The sequence below is a fragment of the Anarhichas minor genome, unplaced genomic scaffold (genome assembly GCF_050575085.1).
Source record: "Anarhichas minor isolate MPS153535 unplaced genomic scaffold, ASM5057508v1 ptg000058l, whole genome shotgun sequence".
NCBI lineage: Eukaryota > Metazoa > Chordata > Actinopteri > Perciformes > Anarhichadidae > Anarhichas > Anarhichas minor.
Window position 1 is genome coordinate 9,952,388 of NW_027466504.1, and position 19,338 is coordinate 9,971,725.

Below are 19,338 nucleotides of genomic sequence, written 5' to 3' on the forward strand. Positions count from 1 at the left end.
TGTCCTCATTCCACACGGGGAGGTCAAAAAGCAATGGGCCACAGAGACCCCGCTGTCTTCACGCTGCTGTCTGGCATCGGATATGTGTGCATAACCTGCGGGCCTTGCATCAGCTTGAAACTCACGCAAGCTCCTCACTACTTCACACACATAAAAGCTGCTTTCTCATGTGCGACTGGGGATTGTTTGTCAGCTGTTTGTGTGAACGCCTGTTCAAAGCCTTTGATTTGAAACGAAGCTGTGAGCAGAAAGACGAGCAGTGTGGAGATACTAGACATTTACATTCTCACTACACGGTTACTCATCCTTTGCCAGCCAGCTAGTGCCCCAACGTTCTATAAATAGGAACGGAGGAGATGGTGGAGAGGAGACTTTGTTGGAAAATGCATTTCCATGGAGACGGTCGTCTGTGGGCTGCGGGCTGTGTGATCAGAGAGCCGAGCCGCTGAGGAGCAGAGGATTCTGGGCGAGTTTGGCAAAAAGTATGTATTTACATTCCGTATTGTCGGGACAGTGTTGCCACAGCAGTATGGGGAAGCCAAATTACAACAACTTTGTTCCTCTCTTCTGGTTGCAGATGTCTGAGTCGACTCCAAATACTATTGCAGCAGCAGCAGCAGCAGCAGCAGCAGCAGCTTCCCCGGTTTGCTTGGGAAACGACATGAAATAGGCTGCTGCAAACCATTGTTTGTGAAGTTTACATCATTCGGTCTCGCTTAATACCACCCACATGCACAGACAGCCAGACTCACAAACGCAGATTGATTCTCTGAGAGTAGGAGCATCTGAGGCTTTTGTATTGCACTGGAATCTCATGACCGACTGGCAGCCTGTATGAGTCACGTGCCTCACTATAAATGTGCTCCATTAGGTTGCTCTTAAAGTATGTGAAAGTGGCCACATGGCCAGCATGTGGCAGCTATATTTAATTATTTGAATGTTTTCACTTCAGTTGTTACCCTGTTCTGCGAATGTGGTCTCCGGGGTATTGATCTGGGCGGGGCTGGTTTTGCCGTTCCAGTGGCTTTGGATGAAACTGTGCAAATGAAGAGCTGATGCACTTCTCTCTGACCCAGTTATTTGTGTATCTTCTGTGGTGTCTTGCTCATCTGCACCAGAGCCCAATAACTTCTCTGTTATTCGCAGACAGAAGACAATTATCTGCTTGTCAGAGAAAGGTTACTGTCCGACTTATTCCTCCATACACCCGCCGCATGGAAAGCAAATGCTTGTCATTCAGTTAGCAGGTATCAGCCTGGTTGTTGTTTTCCCAGGGAAAATAGTTGAGCAGCGAGGAGGCAGAAGGGGCTGAGCTCAGCAGCAGAGCAGATCAGTGAAGTACCTCCAGCTGAGCTTTCAACTCGCACTGCCAGAGCCTTTATCAACCCAGGTCCTGAGGGGAACCCTGGGGAAAGCCTAACCTGGACATGAACTGGATGGGAAGGAAGGCGATGTGGGGGGGAGAAAAAAGCAGGGAGGTGAGAGGTGAGAGGGGGGAGTTGTAGAGTAGGTTAAGAGTATCTCCTTTTTTCGACAGGTAATAGCAACACAATGACGAGGCTTTCTTTTGTTTGCTGCCTGAGGCAACGTTTCTAAGGTTACAATGTATTAAGCTGTCTTGTAAATCCAGATATTTTACACCGACATTAGGGAGACGTGAGAAATTCTCCTTGCCAGAAACCAAGGCAACAAAGTGCAGGTGGAGTTTGATGTTAAGGTGAGAAGATAAGTAAACGTACTGGTTTCTGGAGCCTTTCAAAAGTCCTGGTGCTGCTGTTGCCTGGGTAACACTTTGCACACTGAAAATCTCCTTCTTTTTTTTTCCAACAGAGAATTGAAGGTTGTTCATCTCATTGTCTCCTGTTCTCTGCTTCTTATGCAAAAATGTCTTTCTTGACATCATCTCTTCTGGCAGGATACGGTACAGTTCCCTGTGCAGACCTGCACTCAGTAGAAAGCCTTCCTCACAACTCGGCTATAGGGTTACCGTCCTGCACTCTTCACCTCCCCCCCGTCCAGTCGCCTCTTTGGAATAAATGTAACGCTGCGGTGCACAGGCACCGTTCATTCAAGTCTTGAATTATTGAATTGTCTTTGAGGCTTTCCTTCAAAGTTATACTTCCTCTCATGCAAAATTGAATATAAATCGTTATTTTGTCAAATATGAATTGAAGAGAGTTCGCTTATTTTGCAATTGTCACAAAAACCCAGAGGGGAAAAATGCATACGGTCTCGTTTCTGCAGTCTGTCTGTCGCTCTATTGTCCTTTACCCCCATAACTCTCCGAACCCTGCGTTCAACTGACATCTTCCTCCACGCCAAAATCCAGTTAGGATGTCTGAGGGAGTGTCAGAGTAGGAGCAGTCTGTTCTTTCACATAGCCTCATGCAAACAGACTGGAATTCATTGATCGGATTAATGGCTACTGTGCTCTCTTAGATTCTGGTGGAGCAAAAGCTATACGAGACCACTGCTGTAATGAAAAACAGAGCAAGATGGGAGGGTCATGTGTCAAAACCTTGGTACCATTATGATGAACCGTGATCAGCACCTGTGATGTAAGCATCGCATTTAAGCGTTTGACAGGAAGGTTTACTTCGATGAAACTGCAGTAAAAAAAAAAAAGTCATCAAAGGCTATAGCGATTGGTCGAAGCCCTCAGTGATGCTTCACTATAGGTGCCTTGCTGATGGGAAATGTTTGATGTGAAGGAGCAGCACAGTGCGTTCCATTTGCATTAATAATATCGAACATACAGCAGCTCAGAAGCAGGGCCATGACACTGCAGGTCAGCCCAGTTACTTCCTGATATGTGCAGTGGAAATGATATACAACCTCACAATGCCCACAAATCAAGTGTGCAGTATTATGAGCCGGTTTAAGAAGGACACACTGCAGGTGAAAGGACAAGCCCTTCAGTCAAGTGTTGTGGGTGGAAGAAGTGGTGGGTTATCCTGTAGCCCTCGACTCCTACAATCACGCTGAATCTTTGAAATGTAAATGCGATTCTTAACCGGCTGATAAACATTCTACAGTTGTATTAAAATTGATCTGTCTGTGTGTTGTTATGACCCAGCTCTTAGGCCCCATCAATTAGGAGACAGCAGTAGCAGTCGGGGCTTAACGACCCCCTGAAAAAACATGGCGGACAGATTGGCAGAAAAGGGCCGGGGTCGTCAAAAACACTCTCACATGATGTGTTGCTGTTGATATAGATGGGCAAAATCACTGCCTGCTTTCAGACTACTGACTACCTGCTGCCTCCTATATACACATCTTACATACGTCCTCTTACGAACATATAAACCTGTCCTTATGGGAAACGGCTAACCCTATCCTCAGTTCCAACCAGAGACAAATGACAGGCCCATACACATTTTATTGGTGTGGTGGACTACAGCAGTGGTTCTCACCTCTCAGGGTGTTCGCGTGATCATTTCTGGGGCTCACCAGATGTGTTGTTTAGAAAATAATAAATATTTTAGACTGGGGATTGGTTTTTGCATTACATTCCCTGCACCAGTGATGATATTCGCCTCAGAATAGATTTTATAGTATGTATTTGTGAGAGTGAAAGTGTGCACATGGGTTTCTGACGGGGGATTTCCATCGGGTCGGTGGTAGAGAAAAAGTCACGGAACGCATCAACAATCTATGCATTATTTATTTACATTTATTTATCACAGTATTCACAATAATCACTCAAACACAGCAGGTGGAGGCAAATAAGAAACTGCTTTATTTATGCCGATTTGCATCTCTCTCTCTGTCTGTCTGTCTCTCTGTCTCTGTCTCTCACTCTCTGTCTCTCACTCTATCTTGTTGACTGACCTTTTCACTTCCCTGCCGGGGGAATGGAATTGACTCTTCGCTGCTACTCCGTCGAGCTGTCAGAGCTACCATGGAGCACACACTGTCACTAACTGCACTCCCTGAAGAAATATGATCTAATATGTTTAAGAAACGATAATACGATTTCATAGAGAAGCAGACATGAGGGTCTACAATATGCGTTTGAAGGATATATCCAGAATGTCAAACTGCCTCAACAGTGAAAACGGGTTCAGAAGAAGAAGATAAAGTTAGAAGCTAAAGCCTACAGATCACAGTGTAAAGAAAGAACTACAACATCAGCTGGCGATCGAGCTAGAGACAATGGTTGAGAACCACTGGACTACAGTTACAGTACTGAGCTGCAGTTTTAGGAAGCCAATCTCCAGACTCATTCATCGGGAGGCCAAAAGAAGTTACTGGAGATGTGCTGATGGTTGCACAGCCTGAGTTGGACTTAACTGCAGAGACACGGTGTGCAGACAAGGTGCGGTTGTCCTTTGTGCTCATGCAGCGGCTGACTCTTGTAAGCAAAAAGCTTCCTATTGTGAGACCCACAATGTGTGAATACAGGACTCATTGCTTTTCTGCTGGCAATGTAGAATTAAGGCCACTTAGTTTGGGAACCGGGCAATACTGAGTGTAAGCCATGTTTTGCCTAATATATACAACAGTTGGCTGTGTCGGAGTCTTTGTACATACCGGTACTTCTTTAAACACAGAATGTTGGTATTGACTGAAGATAAAATGTACCATTTTCTGTTCCAATATGACAATTTATCACAGCTATTTATTTATATAGCATTGGGTAAGTAGGTGGTTCTTGCTATTTGTGGCTTTCACTGATGCTAAGAAGGAGTGCTTGCTTTGTAATGACTTCACACACACACACACACACACACACACACACACACACACACACACACACAGAGAGAGACCTGCAGACATACACACACCCTCTTACACACACACACTCTCAGCCGGTATTTTTTCATGCACAGTCCCTCCTGTCCTCTCTCTGATGCTCGCTCACTCCGTCTCTCTCTCATGTGCCTGTGCTTCCTCCCCCTCACGCCTACGCTTCTACTCTCAGTACCGCTGATCATCAGCTTTATCTCCACAGCTTGCCAGGACGTGTCTTTTATATGACATAAAGCAAAAGAGCCCATTCCGTACAACCTGTTTTGTTTCCCCGCCCTGTCCATCTGTATTTACATTAAAGCGTACTGTGCTTACTTTAAATCCTTTTTGTCTTCATATTCCGTTCTTTCTTGTTTGCTGGACCTTAGCGCCTCCCTTTAAATGCTCTCGGGAACAGGGTCTTTAAAAGTGGGATCAAATCAGCGACGTTTGTTCTGACATTTCCAAGCCATTCTGGCCCAGCAATACCTGCAATGTAATAGTGTGGCTCTCTCCGCCCTTCTCAGCTTTATATAGGTAACACCTGGGGCAATGAATCAGAGGAATATTGTTTATGGTTGGTGTATGACTTCTTTCTAGCATGTGTCCGCCTGTGTGCTGGCTGCACAGCTCTCTTGTTGTGTCCTAGGCTCCCCCTGCTTTCCTTTCTTTGTCTGTTCTCCTCCTCTCAGAGTCCCTGAGACACCTTGGGATGAAGCTGCTTTGTTTCCGTATTCCATTATGAATGAAGGCAGTTTTCAGCCCGCCCATTCATCTCTGCTGCAGCAGGAGCCGCCGAGCTGTCAACCTCACTCTCCGCACACCCCGCCTGCCTCAATGACCCTGTTTGCGTACATGTGTGTGTGTGTGTGTGTATCCGTGAATACATGGTAGGGCGTGGGTAGGACGTGGTTGCGTCACGTCTCTCCAGTGATAAATGGCGAAGGCGGTCACTGACTGTGCCGCCCTCTCCCCCTTCTGTCTGGTTTATATCGCTTTGCAGGAACCCTGCAGCGTGGCTCCGGAAATTTCTTTGTCCAGCCTGGCAGCAAAGCTCACACAACTCACTTGTACATCCGCAGGCATACACACAAATGCCTGCCAATGTCCTTGAGGAAAGAGGTTAACTGTCGGGTTCACTGGGAGTCTGCATGTGTTTAGGATGTCGTTAGTTTGAGTCCTTCCCATCCCCTTGGCTTACCTGGACAGGTTATTGCTATCTATCCTTGAGCTCCTGTCTTTATATGTCTGCCTGTCATCAGGGAACATCTGGGGAATCCCTGTAAATGGATCAGTTCTCCTTAGCTGTAAAACACTTTCATTGGATAGCGGTCACTCGGCAGCCCCCCACCCCCCCCCCCCCCCCCCACCCCTCTTCAACCTGCGTGTGCATGCACTGGGTAACAGGGTGTGCTTAATGTGTTGGAAATTTCATTTAACTCTCCTCTTCCCCTCTCCTATCTCACTCTCTCCATCTCTGCTCTCGGTGGCCAGTGATTGCTCGCAGCCTCCCCACTTTCTCCATCCCTTACCCCCTCCTTCTCTCTCCCCCATCTCCCTGGGGGTTGACTGCCTTTCTCCTTCCAGTGAGGGAGATGCAGAGAGGGCCAATGAGCAAGGCAGGAAGAGAAACTGAGAAAGAAAGATAAGGGAATGGGCAGAGATAGCCAGATCAGAATGTGAATCACTTAAATTGTACAATACATTTTGGCTACTTTGGTGCAGAGTCATTGAAAAGTTGCAGCTTTGCAGAGCCTGCTGACTACAGCACTTCACAGAGAAAACATAAGATACATATCATACTGTACATGTACTATACATGCAATATTAAATAGCTCTGTATATTTGAGGGCAAGAGGATATGGTGTCGGTAAAAATAGCCGTCATGCATCGCTTTTCTATTCTATTCACCTTCTGCTGTTCTTGTTAACCCACTTAACATAGAATAAATAGCATTCCCATGTTTTGTTAGATAATTGCGATAAACGATTTCAAGACCATTTAATGCCCCTGATATATTGATAATATAATAGCATAATAATGCATGTAGAGCCTTTTTCTTAAGAATAAACAGACGCATGGAATTGTCTAAATTCTAAATAAAAAGAAAACATAAATGAAATGAAGCCACACAAGCCAGCAAGCAGTGTCTTGCGCAATGCCCAAGTCTTATAACGGTGAAGAAAACCCTGATGTTTATTCTGGTGTCATGTTGGCTGAAATGTTGGTGACAGTCTTATTTGAACAAACATGCGTGTAAACACAACGGGCAATATTGAGGTCAGCCAATATGGTGTGAACCATGTTTCACACCACATTGGGACACCTGCTTGACCCTTTTGTCATAATATTTCTATAACTGAGAGGTTTGTTGAAGCCCTGCCGAGGATCCAGTGTTTTATTATTTCGCCTCAGAAGCAGTTTTTTGGGCCGTTCAGCTCAAGTGTCAGGTTTAGGTGTAAGGTGACGAGGAAAGTTCAAAATAGTGGATAATTGTTTTTATACAAATTTCCCCATCTGGATTAAAGTGTTGGAATTAATTAATTCATTTTAATACATTTTTTAAAGATTATATTCCAAATGAAGTTGTTCATGCTAATTTGCTCTCTGGACTGACGCATCCTTTTACAGAGCTCACCCACAGGCCTATTCGACTGCACGGAGGCCCACTTAACATAGCATCTGTGACGTCTAAGATGAACCATTAGCCAATCTGAGCTGTTGCATCAGGAGACATCCAAGTGTTCTGGCTGCTTGCTGATTAGTCCTTTCCAGTGATTATAGCTGCTGGGGGGGGGGGGATCATGTCAGTGCAGGGGAGGGGAATGTGCAGAGGTGACAAAATACTGGAGTCTGGCCCTGACTCCGAGCTCATGTCAACACTCCAGTATGTGTTGCTGTAGATCAGGCGGCACTCGGGTGTCAAACCCATCAGACTCTCAACATGTGAAGCGTGACGGATGAAAAGAGTTGGTGTGATCGGAGTTACCTGAGAAGACCTTAGGTTTAGGTTTGACGAGTCTGTGATCCGTGGAGATCGGTCTCCGAGCAGCAGCGAGCTCATAACACACTGTGCCATAAGTCAATCAGTACATCAATATGGGGGCAGTGGTCGCTAATTTCCTCACCGTGACGAGGAGTAGGAAGCCCGTTCTCAGACTGTCACACACGCGATGTGGCTGATTGATGCATACCATTTCATCTCAAAGTAAAAACAAAATGCCACTCGGTGACTTGTTTCTGAAACATACATTTTCCTTAGCAGTGTCTTCAACAAGCTCTTCTCTTGCGCTACTGTTGGAAAATACGACTGAGAATGTCCTCATGATAATAATAATAATAATTTAGGAGTAGTGCTACTCCAAAAAAGAATTCAATTGTTGTCAGAGTCAGACTGGTCAGACAGTTTGACTTTAATCCATAATCATAAATAAGATGTTGCCAAATCATCGAGTAACAATATATCTGTTCATTTCTTACTTTTTGTAATTGATAAAGACAGAATTTCCCATTGAAAAATTGTCATCTTTCAATAACAAAATTAATATTTTATTTCAAGACATTTCTTCTCAAGACGTGTCTTTGTTGACATGCTAACCTGGTTCCAGGTCTGTGAATCTTTGCGGAGATGTTTTTCACTGATTTGAATGAAGTGAAACTGACGATGGCTGTTCGCTGTGATCATCAGGGTATTGACCTGCAGGGACTGATGAGAGGCCTTCATCCTACACTACGGCTTTACAGTCCTCTGTCGTGTGTAGCCGTTAACACTGATTAACAAAACATAGCTCTTCATGCCGTTAACGCTCTAAAAATCAAGCTTAAAATCCATTATTTGTTATTGTCTATTTGATCTATTTACCAGTTTTATTGCCCAGCCCTTCTGTGACCTATAAAGAACTGAACATATCTCACCCTGTCCACCATGTGGGATGTTTTCCTGCTTGTTACATTTGAGTTGCCACTTTTGCAAGCAGAACATATCGGCCTGTCTGCTCACCTGTTTGTTGCCTGTTGTGTCTATCCACAAAGAGAAGGTGTTGTCAGCTGGTGCCTCTTGTATCAGGATAATTGGGTGGGGTGTCTTGAGTGTTGCATACATTCTGTAGGATTCTACACTGTGTGTTGTGGTTGGTATCTAGAGAGAGCAGTTGTATTCCTCTGTGGCAATCTAATCAACAGAAATAGACGGGGGCTTCCCTTGCTGGTGGTGCAGAGGAGAAACAACTCCTGTATGTAAGCTGGAGCACACACACGGTGGTATGTTTGTCACATCTTGAGTAACATTAAAGCTTCTATCATTGCTTGTAAAGCCTACTGTTTAACCCCGAGCTTTGACTTTGAAACCTTTGTTGTGTTTTGTAACGTTTTATATTGTTACACACATTTCAGTCCAGTTGCACATTAGTGCATATGTGCGTCTGAAGCATTGAGAGAATGGATGAGAGTAGGATCTGCTCGCCTCTCCCACTCACAAAAGGGACCTAATTGCCCAGAACCGGTAGCACATGTTTGTTCTGTGTTTATACCACAGTCTGTGGAGATGTCGTTATTTTTGTGTTCTCGCATTAATAATATTGAACTATTGTGAAATTTCAAAAAAGAAATCTTAAACGTATTACTGAATTCTATTTGAATATGGATTTTATATATATGTGATCCTGCAAAAAAACAGGATTTGATGTACGACATAATTCTATTGTATTTGGTGTTTATTTTGCTCACCCACAGTTACTGCACAATAAGTAAAACCTGCAGTGTTTTTTGAATGGGAGCTTATTGACACATACAGCCATATTATTTTGTAACCGTACTGCCGCAGCTTGAATTTGCTGCCAGAATGAAAATGAGTCAGTTTGGTTGTTTGGCAGAGACCTAGCATCAGTAAATATCCCACATCACAGAGTCAACAATGCTAGTTCCTCCTCCACAGTAGCAGACCGGAGGAGAATCTCTTGGCAGTTCATGGACACTTTTTATAGTCCCTCGAGTCCCTTGAATACAGGCCACTCCTAGGAGTGGATGCTGTATGTCTGACTTGGCAAAGATAAGGAGGAGGCAGTAATCCTGCTGCATCGTGCTATCTTAGACACAAGGTCCACTGCTTATCTAATGCTGAAGACGCTCTACACTCTATGTGTAAAAGCTCCAGTTTGTGTTGAAAAGGCCATGTCAAACACACTCACGAACAGTGGGAAGTGCGTCTCATTAACTGTCCTCAACAGTTCAAGAGTTGCTTCTGCTTGTGTGCGGAGCTGGAGGAAAAAAAACCCCCCGTCGTCAATGCTAGTTATCACAGCACCTCTGCAGGGAAGCTCATGTCCGAGGTTGACCGGTGCTGATCCTTCACAGGCCTGTATGCTGAGAAAAGCCTATTAATGTGAGAGAAACTACAGAGCTAGTTGGCCAAGTGTTCCTTGTGTAAAGATACATTCATAACTGTTACTACTGGCAAAAAAATTAAATGGGCATTATATTGTTGTCCTGTCGTTTCAATCATAATTAACCAAGGCTGAAAGTCGTCAAAAGAAAGGTAATTGTGTGTGTTATAACGTGTACAACGAGGAGGTATTAAGCACACATCCATTTATCTAGATTGGAGCTCTGCTTGCGGAAAGGACACACCGCAAATATGTAATTAGACAATTACTGCTAAACCAAGGCTCCTCGTGCCACCAGTGATTACTATTGATTAATTAACATATAGCTTACATTTACCGTCAGCACGCTGGCTTAATGGTTAGCTGTGCACTTCACAGCTGGAATCCAGTGTGTTAGTCCAGCAGCCTGTCCTGGATGTACAACGCCTCTTTAAGCCAATGCATGATGGGAAAGACTTCAGCCTCCTGCAGCCCTGAGAAAGGGAATGGACTGATGGAAGGATAGCTTGTATTATAAACAATTTATGAAGCAATCTATTAAGTGTATTCACCTAATTTAAAGGAATAATTTGACATTTTAGGAAATAAGCCTTATTCGCTTTCTTGCGAAGATTAAGGTGAGACGATGAATGACACTATCATGTTTATTGGTGAGCTTCTTTTGGCTTGTGGACAGACAGGCTAGCTGTTTCCCTATGTTCTCAGCCTTTGTGCTAAGCTAAGCTAACTGGCTGCTGGCTGTCGCTTCATGTTACAGCGCACAGACATAAGAGTGATCTATCCTGGCATTTAACTCTCAGCAAGAAAGCAAATGAGAGATGTGAAACTGATCCTTTCTATTATACATTTAATCACAATTTTACGCAAAACACGATTGAGAAAATGTCAACCTTTTGAGAAAAATGTGATCAGAAAAACTTGTAAACATGTTATTTTAATGTAGGTGAGAATAAATCAATATTTGCATGTTTTCTGGTGGCGCCTGCTGTCTTCCACGTATTTTCACGGATCTGAGTAAATCCGGTAACTAACTGTTTCATCTCTGACAGCGTTGCCTCTTAACTGCACTGGTGACGGTGGATGATTTTGAAAATGTAATCATGTCTGACCTTTCTGGTTGCTATTGCTCACCGTAGAAAGCCGGGAGCAGGTCTGTGGAGTGTTAAGGTACTGAGCGGCTTGTATTTCTAAAAGCGTCTGTGGTCAGACCCCCCCCAGAGGCTAAACAAACCCAAATACATGCGTCTAATATGAGTGGTTTATGGGTTGCACTAGTTGTTGTTCAGCGGGCGCAGTCAAGGTGCTCTCCGTGTTTTATAACGGGAGAGTATCTCACTTTATCTCTGTCTTATCTTTCCTCAGTGAGAGCTGGGAGGCTATGGGAACATAGTGTATTCACTAACTTGAAGGTGAAAGTATTTCAGTCATTCTAGTCTACCGTGACCCTCTGTTACACACACACACACACACACACACACACACACACACACACACAGTTTGAAATCTCACTTTCTACCAAAACAACCTCACACATGCTCACATCCAGACACATCGAAGCAACTGTATTTTGTGCTTTTCCTCTCATATGACACCGGTCACCTTGCAATCAGCCTACCTGATGGATGGTGAATAAATACCTCCCTGCGTATCCTGCTTTAGATGTGGGCTGAGGAGCAGCTGCAGGCTGGTCGGCTCTTTCATCTCTGATTGACGGTCACAGCGGCAGAGGCCGCCTCTCCCAGCGTACACGAAAAGCTTCACATGATAGCTCGACTGTTTCGCACGCACAGCTCCGACCACACGGTGTGTTGGAATTGCTGCGAAAAAAGGAAATTGCCCTGGCCTGTGTCGGGAATAGAAAATAACACTACCACTTTCACGCCTCATTATTTTAAGCCTCTTTTTAGCTCATTGTGACGTACTGTAGGTCCTGATGGTGGCTGTTATAGAAATAGCACGAGGTTTGCCGTGTTCTACTTTATTGTGACTCTCCCAAACACCTTGTTTCCACTTGGCGCTAACCATGATGCTCCCCAAATTGTTATATATTAACTGGTTGTGTCTTTTCTTCAGCAGGAGGTACTGTCTGCTCCTTTCACCCGTCAGACTGTCAGGAGAGCACATAGCCTCCGGCCTGCAGCCCACTCCACACTCTTCACCCAGCCTCCCGCTGCCCTGTCTCCACAGGTTAGTGTGTCTGCATGCATGTATAAGTGTATTGTAAAGGAATTGAATTGTCATTTTAGTTTTTGGACATTATTGTACCATACATCCTCGAGAGCAAATCCATATTGATTAGAGCTAGTTTGGATGTATGTGTGTGGCTCAGTGAGGTGGACAACACATCAATCCGAGGCTTTTTAATATATTGACAGCCAGCGAGGCCCTTCATCGTCAGCACTATCGGACGCCGTCATCACTGTATTGCAGTTTTTAAAGTCACTTGTAAAGTCAGAATATTGCTGTGTCATCATTTCCGATTGTTTTAGATATCTGAACAATATCGGCCTATTGGGTATTGGCAGTTGGTGTAACCTGCGTCATTCCGGCTTAATTAAGAAGCTGCCAGCTACGCAGCACGTTTCAGTAGCAACGGATAGGTTTATTCCCCTGTGACCTTTTTAAGTGCTGAAAGACCGAAACTGTGTGCTAAACCCCACATTCAGCACAAATATATTCTGTCGGCAGCCTCAGTTTAGACGGGTTATTGGATCGATATCAACGACTAAAAAAACCCGTCATCTATATCTGATTAATCCTCCACCACGTGTCCCTGTTTTGACTAGAACTAATCTGTTGTTGTTTCTATTTCCGTTTACCAGTGATTAGCACGCGAGGCCTATTTCGGAGAGAATCCTTTGAAGGTTGGTGAGGTCGCGGGATTGGCAGCCTTTTAATAAAGCCGTTACCAGAAGAAATCTATTCAAATGTATTCAAAAATCCCACTGTTCAAAGCAGCCTCTCCACTGGGGTGTCGTTACCCTGATTCAGTGTTGACACGAAGCAGCGTGTGCCGCCATATAAAGCTGGCTTCCCATCACACCTTAATACGGCCTGCAAATCAACACTCTGGCAAATACGTATTTGGATTATAAACACCAGCAAGTTTTGCAAATGAAACGTGGCATGTACCACTTGAGAACGAGCTGTTTCGGTGACGTGTGGCTTCGGTGCGAAAGCAAACCACCAGGTCATTTAACCACAGCGCTGCTGTGTGTGTGTGTGTGTGTGTGTGTGAGGCAGAAACTTAATATTTGTGGGTGCATGCAAAAACATATTACTAATGATTAGTGCAGCATGAGGGAGTTTTTCTTAAATCAGCTCAGTCAAATTAGATTCACAGAAGTATGTGCAGATGTTTAATACATCTGCCTCTGCCTGGTACACGTGACGCTTTCAAATAGAAATTTGTTGTCTGACAAAATAATGGATGAGTTTGTGTTATTGTGCGCTGGTCTCTTTCTGAGCCCAGTAGCGTGACAGCAATGCTAAATTTATTTCTTCCTCAGTTATAAATTTGTTTGACTCTTGCCATCTGTTTTTGGATCACATGACGGTGCGATGCAGAAAGCGTTTGATTTGCCTCTCTGCAGTGTTGTGTTGCAGAAACGGATTTGCAACAAATTGTTGACCGAGTACTCTAATGTGCTGTTTTCAACATACTGTAGCTCGTGTCAATGTAGTTTGAAGGCTTGTGTGGCACAAAGTGGTAGATAAAAATATTCATATTCACTTATTTGCGGATCCAATTTTCACTTTTTTCCGAGCACTTGAAGGATCTGTCATCCATGCTGCCGTTGAGTTTCAAGGATCTTTTTAAATGTACGTTGAAGGTCAGTTTTTAAACAAGAATGATCGTTGAAACTCGAGTTTTAAGCCAACACGAACATGAAATGCTCAGAAAAAGATGGAAATTCAAACATCTACGATTTCATGACTGTGAAACCTGCTGAAGATGATCATGTGATAGGATTGAGAGCCTCACAACAGCCACTAAGTGAAGCTTGTTTTTAAAGTGAGCGTGCACGTCAGAGTTTCTGGTTATGGTTACTTGTGAATTAACGTGGCTCCTACATGGTATTACTTGAGGATTAGTACAACGACTGTTCTCAGCACAAGGTGTCATATCAGCGACCTTCCAATAGAACATGACGACCAGTCATAAGATCTGGCAGAAGGACGTCTCGGTGCTTCTCTGTCTCTGCTTGTTCAGAGCACAACTCTTTGTGCTTGGTATTCCTGTGAGTCCGGCTAGAATCCAATAAAGCAGACGCATTATGTTAAAAAGATCAGCTCAAGGTTAAGCGTGTATATGTTTTCGCCATTTAATGCTCTCGGCCCACCAACAAGCTCGCACGGGATGAAACTTTTATGATGGGAACAGGATCTTTGTTCCTTGAGTGCTTGCAGTCCTTCGGCTATGGATCGCAGTGCATTAGCTCATCTCCTTTTTCTTTCTGTGCTCGCACTGATGTGTATGTATGTGTGGTTACGTTCCTGGGAGGCGAGTGTATGTTCAGTGTGCTTTGTCTGTGTTGGTGTATGTGCTTTTATGTGTCATTGGGCTGCATGAAATGGAGAAGGCAGGCACGGGTTTGCACAGGGTGGGGGTGGTTGTACAATGAAAAATGAGTTTTCCTCGGACTGTGTTTACGTTTTACTGCAGCAGGCCGCTGGCGAGTCATTGGGGGGGAAGGTCGGCGAATGAGAACAGAGGAAATGTATACATTACTTACGCTGCCGGGAAGTCAAAACATCAGCTGTGGGTTATCCTAGCAAGGCCTTGTTCACAGCGGGGTGAAACAACAGAGCTAGCTGAGAGGGAGCTAGTCGATAGTCCCGAGTGTTCCGAGTGCCCCTCTCCCTGCCTCCTGGCCTCCAGAGGGGAGAGCTGTTTGTTCAGAGGAGCCGGGAGGGAGGAGACACGGGAGGCTCAGCAGGGAGTGTTTGCCTTGCCAGGGCTTGTTGCCTCCGCTAGGTAGGGCTGAGGATGATACCACTCAGAACTGCGGTAGAAGGAGGTTACATCAGCACGTGGAATGAAAATCCGGATGCATAAACTTGTTTGTCTTGCAAACATTGTCTCTAACCATGAATGCTGTGCCGTCTGCCATTTGTGTACTGCATTGTTTTCAGCCAACACTTTTTATTTTCTCCACATTTTTCCCCTTTTTCCATTTCATTGACATCCCTCTTTCTTGCTCCTGCATTGCTGCAGTACAGACGCTTGTCTCTTACTTGGCTAAGCAATCCCCCCCTCCCTCCCCCCCTCCTCCCTATTGCTCCTTGGCATCCATCAGTTTAGCTACAGCTTCCCATGAGGCCTGATGGGTCACAGCTATACACACACACACACACATACACACACACACACAGCCGTTCTCGGCAGCACTATTCATGCATGGACCTCTCGACCCATCTGCGACTCCGCTCCTACAGATGGGAGCCGCGGCAATTTGGAGAAGTTGACAAATGTCACACTGACGCACGAATGGAGAAATCTCAAACAAGGAGGAAACGGGTTGTTGGTTCCTTTCTGGAAACTTGCCAGTTTATACAGTTTATGTTACTCAATGTGTAATAGAACGCAAGACAACGTCGCAGGGTGCATTGGTGGATGGACTGAAGGTAAGATAGACGGAAAAGGAGTAGCATGGTGTTGTGTTCACACGACCAGCAACTTTGAATTGTTGGGCGTCGCATCCGCCGCACAGCGACAAGTTTTGTGAGTCAGTCCGTTGCTTCATGTGACGGGCTTCCATTGAAAATAGCCTGCCGCCGCGTGGCTCGTAGTGTGACTATTAACACGGCATAAGCGTAGGGCGTGGGGGAGGAGGCGGTGGTGCGACTGCAGTCTGCAGAGCTCTTGAGCAAGTCACACTTGACAGGCACTTTGAACCTGTTCCCTGCCTCATGTCTTCTTTTTTTCCTGAGAAAGCATCAGCCCTGTCTTGTAATGTTCCTCCTGAAGGCAGCAAAGACATTGATCAGTCAAAAGAAATAACAATGTTCTGTCAGTAAGTGTTTATTGCTCTTTCCTGTCTCTTTGTAGGGAGATTCTTTTATTTAAAGTTATCTAAACCAACTTGGGGACTCTTCCAATCTCTGTCAGGTGGGTGTAGTTCAAAGGCAGAGTGAGCTGTTCCACACAGCGAGCTCATTATGCAGACTTGCATCGGTGTGATAAGCAGTTGGGGAAATGGACACTTTACTGAAAACAAGGGCTGCTGTTTTCCCCAGGGGGTAGGTGTGCGATGAAGAGAGCCATGTTGCTCTATTAAAATGACGCATTGAACTGCCCGAGCAGAAGTAGCTGACACTCCTTTCTGTTTCCTTAAAGTCCCCTTCAACTCTTTTTAGAGTGCATCTCTCTTTCTGTGCGTGTGTGTGTGTGTGTGTGTGTGTGTGTGTGTGTGCGTGCACATCTCCATCGCCTCCTCCTTTTATGGCATCAAGTCAGCAGGAGTTTGTGCCATACCGTCCATTTACTCTGACTATAAACTGTGTGGAGTTGCTCGTCCAAACTTGCTCGTCACCCAGCCAGTCCAATTTGAACGTTGTCACAAAGTATTTTCCGTCAACGCTCATTTTAATACCTACCTGAGTTATTTCTGGTTGTATTTTTGCCAGCAAGGCGATTGGGAGGAAAACAATGTAGAAAAGTAATAAAGGCTTTGCTCCAGTTGTTCCATGCAGTGGTTGATATATCCACTCTAAACAATCATTCTTCTTTTATAGGGTCCTACAACGCCATGCCATTTCCCAGTTTTCATTCATTTAGACTAAATGAACCAGAGGTTTCATTTCACTCTGCTGTGAGTGGATTGGAGTGAGACACATGGGTGGAAGATACTGTGTGCAATTTAAGTCAAAAACGTATTCCTTCTCTGAGTCATGGCTCTGTCACATATCAACACATAGACATGATACACATTTTTTAGATACAGTGTGACTCACACTTTGAAAGAATATCATTATTTCCTTCTGGCACAAATAAATACGCTTTGAAATCGTAGGAAAAAAAACACGTTTTTATTTTAGTAGCCCATTGATAGCTGTCTTTGTATCAATGGGTAAATTGCAATGTCTAATCTACTTTCTTCTTATATTCCTGGAATATCAAAACCCTCCTCATCCATCCATTCATACACCGTACAGGGGGCACCGATGTTTGAATTTTGTAATTCAGACTTTGAAATCCCCTGATGTAAACTGGCTGTTCTAGTTTCCCCAGGCTTAGCTGCACCTTTTGAAGGAGACTGTAGAGTAGACCTAAATGGCTGTTATTATAATCATGCCTTATCACACACAAACGCGCTCTCATAAAGTCACCACATCTGAGTTGCAAAACACTTTCTTTGCCTTCCTAATCCCAGAAATGTTTTCTTCAGAGACTAGTCATACTTACATTTTGTTCATTCAATTTACAATTACAATTTGAAAGAAGAGAACTCTACCAATCCCTCATAAGACTTACCCACAGCCCTCTGGTCCTCACCGGCAGTGTTGTGTCCAATGAATATATAGTAGAGAGCCCATATGTAAAGGTGTGTAAAGGTGTGTACAACTTATCCCAAAGGCTCAAGCAGGGGCTTACAATGGAAGCTGTTAAACGAACAAAAGATTGATTGGACTTTGCTGCTTCCTCCTCTGATTGTTCTGTACAGCCCTGACTCTCCCAGAGAGGCAGGAGGGAGCTTTTATTTTCTTTATCTTTCATGGTTGGCAGGGGAAGATAAAAGGCAGTGTCTTTATCTGCATCTCCTGGTTTACAAAATTGCACCACGGCTTTTAACGGATGGATTTTCTAAAGTTCGCCCACTACAAATATGTATAACCCTCCATTCCACCTGAACATCTGAAAGGCACTTGCAGAGTTGTTCGGCTTGAATTAACTCAGCAGTTAATTAGGATGTTGCTAAGAACATTAATATATACTTATCTGTTTTGAGTGGCGATGCAAAGTGAGATGAGTCACCGCAGACTTTTATCAGATTTGGATGAAGTGCCGATTTGATAAGAGATGAAACAAAAAGCTCGACCCGGTCTCGATGTATCCAAGCTGCTCTTTGTCAGTGTGGTGATGCCGTGTGAAATATGCACAATAAGAAATACTTGTCATTTAGTTTGTTGCTTTCAAATCAAATAGATTATACCACCACGACACACAGATAGGCACACTCGATAGGCTTTGTGAGGATAAAAACTACCTGCAGGGCCGAGATACCACCACTGCGTCTAATAACATTATTGATCTATTTGTGTGTGTGTGTCTGTGTGTTGGTGCCTTTCACAGATATTGCACAATTAAAATCACAGCAAAGGGAGCCAGTGGAGTTGTGATATAAAAGATGGCGGTGTGATGAGGATTTCAAGTGTTTTGTGGATCCCAAATGAAATAATCACCACTCGTGACGTTTCAGAACACAGACATGAAGACGTTATGAAAGGAGAATCTTGATTAGAACTTTTAATTTCGATCACTACAATCTTTTATGAAAAACGGCGGTTTAAAGAGTTTATAACAATTGTCTGATCTGGACTTGATCACAAAATCAATATTAAGAATTTAAAGAAGAAAGCAGATGTCCTTTCAGACATCTTCTTCCGTTATCTGTTTGAGCAAACCCATTAGTGTTCACACCTTAAAGTTTCATTGATTGTGCTCGGCGAGTCGTCATCACTGTGTAAAAGTTTATGTTGGTCTTAAAAGAACAGGAATTCCTGAAAAACTGGGCTGACTTTGTCTTCCTTGGATATCTGTGATGTCTCAGCAGAGATGGAGATACAGGTTGTATCCACGACACTATATAGTACAATAAAGTAAATTGTAAGTAGTCTCATAAGTATAATCCCATCGTCAGAATATGGTATTTATGGGGGTCTTCTTTTACCCGCATTAATGCTTTAATCACACTATGACCAGACTATTTGTGTGTGTGTGTGTGTGTGTAAGTAAAGACACTGCTGAATAGCTGCAAGATGATGAGTCAACAGAAAAGCCTTGGCCTTTTGAATTTGAGAAGCTGACGAGACAAGATGACATTTGCACCTGATATTTTCGACGGCAAAAGATATTTGCCAAAGGGTGACATCATGTCGCCTGCAATTCAAGATGAAACGAACAACAAAATAACACCCCAAATATAATCCGTATCACCAAATGGTGAAAAAATAATATGTTTTTTGAGCGTCAATGGGTTTAAAGGTGTATTGGGCTGACATC

General features: G+C 44.0%; 1 protein-coding gene across 8 annotated transcripts in view; it reads left to right on the plus strand.

Moving 5' to 3' along the window:
- mcu (mitochondrial calcium uniporter) overlaps window positions 1-19,338 on the plus strand; it is a 53,218-nt gene that overhangs the window by 12,055 nt on the left and 21,825 nt on the right. For 4 of the 8 annotated variants that reach the window (XM_076076870.1, XM_076076873.1, XM_076076872.1 and 1 more), the window contains exon 2: window positions 12,186-12,299. In XM_076076870.1, the coding sequence (XP_075932985.1) occupies window positions 12,186-12,299 (114 nt within the window). Of the gene's footprint in view, window positions 1-9,898; window positions 10,112-12,185; window positions 12,300-19,338 lie in introns of those variants that run through there. The other 4 variants (XM_076076871.1, XM_076076874.1, XM_076076876.1 and 1 more) reach the window with 3 other exon arrangements.